At 56.1% G+C, this 5,802-nt stretch overlaps 1 protein-coding gene across 1 annotated transcript; it reads right to left on the bottom strand.

The window, feature by feature from the left end:
* Positions 1 to 349: 349 nt before the first annotated feature.
* LOC107521954 (APO protein 3 mitochondrial) lies at positions 350 to 2,314 on the bottom strand. The gene is made up of 2 exons (NM_001321769.1): positions 1,488 to 2,314; positions 350 to 1,424 (listed from the first exon to the last, which is right to left on the bottom strand). Exons 1-2 carry the CDS (start codon positions 1,880 to 1,882, stop codon positions 533 to 535), a joined length of 1,287 nt encoding a protein of 428 aa, NP_001308698.1. The 5' UTR covers positions 1,883 to 2,314; the 3' UTR covers positions 350 to 532.
* Between the last annotated feature and the right edge of the window lie 3,488 nt (positions 2,315 to 5,802).

Raw genomic sequence — 5,802 nt, 5'->3', positions numbered from 1 at the left:
GGATCAATGCAGGAATGGTGTTGTGTTGGGATGCAACAACGACATGTGAGCTGGCATGTAGTAATTAGGTTTGTTGGTTGTCGCATTTCCTGCGATGTTAATGGTTTGGATTCATAGGGTAAGGATCAAAGACTGACAGTTACAATGACGGGTACATATAGCAAAGAATCTAGGTGGGGATCCCCCATGCAGGTCTGATTAGTCTGGTTTCTATAGCATGATTTTTAAGAGAACTGATTAGTAAGATAGATTGATCTATTTTCATCAATTAAATGGTTTCTATTTCCTGCTAAGTCTTGTTCCTCTCCTCAACTCCCCTCTCAATACGCCAAGGAGGCAATCACGTATCATGATGATAAGTCTTTCCTATGTCTTATTTCCATGTGCCCTCCTGCATAAACAACCTTGAACGTCCATATCTCAACACCTCTGCAAACTGTTCGTTCTGACACAGTACATTTCAAACCGACGGCCACGGGAGATCATCCGCGACCAACGCACAAGGCCCAAGACGACAACGCGCAAGCAGCCCTTAGGCGACGAGGTCGTATTCGTCGCGCGCTGGTGGCACGACGTCGAGTCGCATCATGCTCCGGTACGCCACGGGCACGGGCGCGCCAGCCTGCACGCACAGCTCCACCACCGCGGGGGCCTTACCGTAGTACCGCTTGAGCTCGTTGGCCAAAGGCGATTCCTCGCCGGCAAGGTCCGCGACGTGCCACACGTAGTTGGGCGGGACCAGGTCGTCCACCGTGGCTTCCTGCCATGCGTGCTGTCCGTCCCGCTGCTGGTGCTTGGTGGCCCTGCACATCCGCACCTTGTGCCCCTTGGGACCGACCTGCACCTCCGGGCAGTAGCCGCAGGTGTGCACGCTGTACTTCTTCATCAGCTTCGCTGCGCCGGATTTCATGTCCAGCCACGATTGCAGTGTCCTCGACGCTAGCTCAGGCACGGTGATCTCCGCCTCTTCCCCCTCTCCGTTAACAACAGCAGCAGAAGAAGAAGAACTAGTTCCGATCGCGGCGATTGCCACCGCTGGAGGCAGCGATGGTCTGCACGCTGGCGGTTCATGTAACGTCCTGGCTGCTTCGTCGTCGTCGACGTCGGGCTCGAAGTCCACGATCCTGCCTTCAATGGAGTAGACTGGCCTGGTGCGCCGCTTGGTCGGGTAGCGCTGGACATCGACGCCGGCCTGGATGCAGAGCTCCAGGACCGCTGGGAGCCTCGGCACGTCGTACTTCTCCTTGTGCACGACTCTGGGCTTCCCGACGCGGTCGAACAGGTGGTAGCAGTAGGGGAAGCCGACGACATCCCGCACGGTCCCCGGCCGCCACACGTGCAGGGAGTTCCTCGCGCCACTGTTACGCCCCTCGCACGTCCTGATCTCGTGGCCGACGCGGCCGACGTGCACCTCCGAGCAAAACCTGGCGACAAGAACATTTCGTCATGCCATGGTTCCATCCGAGCAGAGACAGAGTGTCCCTCACCTGCATCGCTTCACCGGGACAGCGCCCTCCACGAGCCTGGTCAGGCCGCCGAGGAGCCCCTCCCTCGCGGCGTGCACGCGCCGGGCGACGTCGACGAGGTGCGGCACAACAAGGCCGTTGTCGGGTGGGTGCTCGAGCACGCGGCACGGGTTCTCCCGGCGGGCCTGCCTCTCCTCCTTGGCCCGCCGGATGAGCACCTTCATCGGCGTCACGTACGGCTTCCGCTCCCACTTCCTACCAGCGCGAGGCACGTCCACGTACGGGACCGCCGCCTCGTCCTCCTCCGAGGCCACTGTCCGCCCGCTGCCCTGCAGCCATCTTGCCCGCGCGGTTAGCTGCCGCGGGAGGAGAACCCGCAGCGACGCTCTGGATCGGACACCGAGGTTCCCCTGCATCTGTCAGACGTGCGCAGCGGCGCTAGGACTGAAACGGCATTCTGTCAAGCACCTGACGAGCGTGATCGGGCATTGGGGGGAACACGCTCACGCAAACGTGCAGCAGCGTTCGGCGGTCGCGCGTAAGGGAAGAGGCAGGCGCGGGCGAGCTCAGGCTGCGCGTAGAGGTAGAGACAGCCGCTGGCGAGCACAATTGAATTCGGCAAGCTGCCAACAATAGCGGCAGTGGCGGACGGCGGACCTAGCCAAACATTTCATGTAGGGCGCCGCGGATGCGCGTAGAGGCAACTGAGTACTGCTGCCTGCCTGCCGATCAACCACGCACTGGGATCTGAGAGAGGGAGCGGGGAGCGGCCAAGCAGGGAGCCGCCGCGGCGCCGCGTGCCCGTACCGACCGGCGACCGACCGCCTTCCGCCTTGGAGCACCGCTCCCGCCGCCAACTGCCCGAGTCCGTAGGCGGCCGGTGGGGTCGTGGGGAGCGTCGTGGCCTCTGCCCTCTGGCCCAGTTAGCGAGATGGGTCATTTCGTCATTGGGCCTTGCGGCCTGAACAGACGGATACGGCCCAGTCTCGCGCTGCTATACGCCTACGCCCCTTCCAACATAGCTCAGATAGGTGTGTTTGGTTAGATGTATAAGGAGAGATAAAAAAACGGTCATAATTTTTATAGTGTTTGGATGAGAGTCACGTAAGACGAGTAACACTATAGTAATTTTTGGTGGTGGTGTGAACCAAAAAAATTGAGGGTTTGGTTGGATGTATAAAAAGGGATAAAAAGGGGCGACCATAATTTTTATAGTGTTTGTATAAGAGTCACGTGGGAACGAGTTGAACACCATAGTAATTTTTGGTGGTGGCGTGAACCCAAAAAATCGAGGGGACGGTGTCGCCCCCTTCTCATCCTATTTTGATCTCAAACAAAACACATTAGTGCCTTAACTGATAAAAAAACTTAGTGCCTTATCTTAAAATATAGGACTTAACTTATAAAAATTATCTCCAACAGTCTTCTACTTTACAAACGTTTATCAAAAAATATAGGGCATGCTATAAAGTAACCTAAATATACTATATCTCGGATTAGTGTCATATCCTTGTTTTCTACATCATCCTCAATTTCTTTCTTAACATTGTAATTTATTTCTTGAAATACATGATTTAGGACTTAACGGTTGGATCTCACTTAGTTTATAAAGTAAACTCTAAACACTTTAAATGATACAATATTTTAATTTTTAAGGCACTATTTTGTGATATCTTGGGAGATGCTCTAAACTTTGGCTCCTCAGTACTGTCGGCGTTTTGGACCCGGGGGGTCCCTGGACCGACGAGTGAGATTGTCGCTGCGTGCCCCTGCCCAGATGGGTTGGCGCGGGATGGAACACAAGAGGTGGGACAAGCCTTGTATTATCCTGCACCAGGGGTGTCGCTCGTAGTAGGGGTTACAAGCACGTCGCGAGAGGGAGAGAGAGAGTGAGAGAGAGCATGTTCGTTCGCTCCTTCCCCCCGCGCGAACCCCCCTCCAGGATGGCCCTGGACCTCCCTTTTATAGACGCAAGGAGAGGATCCAGACGTACAATGGGGGTGTAGCTATACGCTAACGTGTCGGCAGAGAAATGCCTAAGCCTTGTGTACATGCCAACGTGGCTGTCGCGGGAGAGCTTGAGCCCTGTACACGTGATAGCGTGGCCGTCGGAGAAGCGCCTAAGCCCTGTAAGAGCACAGCTGGCAGTGCGGCAGGGATCCTGCTGACGTCTCCTTGCTGTCGTAAGGGGCTGAGAGCCATCGGCGTCATGGTTGCACGCGGGGCACCATCATTACCCGTCGCCGGGGTAAGCCAGATGGGACGCCGGTCTTGTTCCTTGTAGCCTGAGATGGCTAGGGATAGGGTAATGATGTATCCCCTGTTGGCGCGGTCGGTCCGAGCCCAAGGTCGGGCGAGGCGGAGACTTCTCTTGAGGCCGAGGCCAGGGTCGGGCGAGGACGCGATTCCTCCCGAGACCGAGGTCGAGGCCGAGTCCGGGGGTCGGGCGAGGCAGAGACCTCCTCCCGAGGCCGGAGCTTGAGGTCAGGCGAGGCGGAGCTTCCTGTTGCGCCCGAGACCGAACTCGGTGGTTGATTGTGACTTGTTGTCAGCTTCGCCTGGGTGGTTGGCACGGCAGTCAGAGCGGGGCGGGCGGCGCTGTTTTCCCGTCATATCGGACAGTAAAAGAGAGGGGCGAAGTGACTGCGGTCACTTCGGCCTGGCCGACTGAGGCGCGTGTGTCAGGATACGGCGTCAGGCATCCCCTACATTAAATGCGCCTGCGAAGCAGTCGGTTGGTGAGGCGGTCCGGCCAAGGTTGCTTCACAACGAAGCCTGCCCGAGCCGGGCTTCGGGAGAGCCGAGGAGGCGCCCGCTGCCTGAGGAGGCCCTCAGGCGAGGCGTGAACTCGTCTGGGACTACTGCTCCAGCCCGAGGCTGGGCTCGGGTGAGGTCGCGTCCCTTGGGTAGACGAAGCCTTGACTTGAACCGCGCTCGTCAGTTGGTCAGAGGGTGTTTACCAGCCGTTGTTAGGAGCGTTGGGGGTACCCCTAATTATGGTACCCGACAATAGCCCCCGAGCCTCGAAGGGAGTGTTGGTACTCGCTTGGAGGCTTTTGCCGCATTTTTGGTGAGGGGACCGACCTTTCTCGGTTTTTCTTTGTTCTGGTGGGTGCACGCGAGCGCACCCGCCGGGTGTAGCCCCCGAGGCCTCGGAGGAGTGGTTTGACTCCTCTGAGGTCTGAATGCTTTTCGTGGTGCCTCGGCCGATCTGATCGTTCCCTCATGCGGCCTGGTCGTAGCCCGGGTGCATGGTCAGGTTCCAAGTTATCAAGCTGGTTTGTTGACGCTGTCAACGGTTTGGCCGTAGCCGGGTGCGAGAGCAGCCCCCGAGCCTCTGCACGGAGCGAGAGGATGATCAAGGACTTTCCCGACTTTTCTCATACGCCCCTGTGTCGCCTTTCCACAAGGAGGAGGGGGGAAAGCGCCATGTTGCCCTCGGAGGGCGCCGAACATGGTGTTTCCAGTGAGCTGCTAACGGGTGATCCGAGTGGACGCCCGTGCCCCATTCATTAGGTGTAACACCCGGATTTTAGGGGTCCAAAGCCCGGGCGCGAACATAAACACCAGGTGTGCTGGGACCAAGTCTCACACATATGATGAATCATGGCACAGGATCGAATGTCACATCTTTACTATATAATAGGAGTTCTGTACAAAATAAATAATTACATTATAAGGAGACAACGGTCCAGCAAACCAAAGTTGACTGGGAGACGACGACCTAGACCTCTCACGAACACATCGTAGCATCCTCCATGCGCCTCATCCTGCGGTACCTGTTCTTGACCTGTGGGGGGGTGTGAGACAGCAAGAGTGAGCTCACATACGTTCATCGCTCAACAAGTTGTGGGGAATAATGTGCATGAACTCGCCAAAGGTGGGAGCTCACGGTGAAGTGTAAGGCTTACCAAAGAGAATGGTTGTAGCTGAGCATTGCTTTTAAAGTTGGTCAAAATTTTATTAGCAATCACTAAGTATAAGTAAATACCAACCCAATTAAATAGTAGAACAGAAGTAACAACATCACCTGCGATGCAATGCATATGACAAATTGAATTTAAGTTCCATAGATTAATCATGTGAGTGTCCGAGCCGCTCATGACCGTGAGCACGGCTAGTATACCAGTTTTACACTCTGCAGAGGTTGCGCATCTTTACCCACAAGTCATGTTACCCATCTGCCAAGGGATCGCGACTTCCCATACACCTCTACCGAGGAGGCGAGGCAGGGTAACACTACGAGGCCTTTACAAAGTTCCACTAGCTTCAGAAAACCCGCTACAGTTTATAGGAAGCTCCAATGCAGGAATTCCCTTGCAGGACCGCCATCGCA

Source organism: Zea mays, chromosome 5, assembly GCF_902167145.1.
Source record: "Zea mays cultivar B73 chromosome 5, Zm-B73-REFERENCE-NAM-5.0, whole genome shotgun sequence".
NCBI lineage: Eukaryota > Viridiplantae > Streptophyta > Magnoliopsida > Poales > Poaceae > Zea > Zea mays.
Note: the sequence above shows the minus strand (reverse complement) of the source record. Positions and strands in the feature narration are given on the sequence as shown.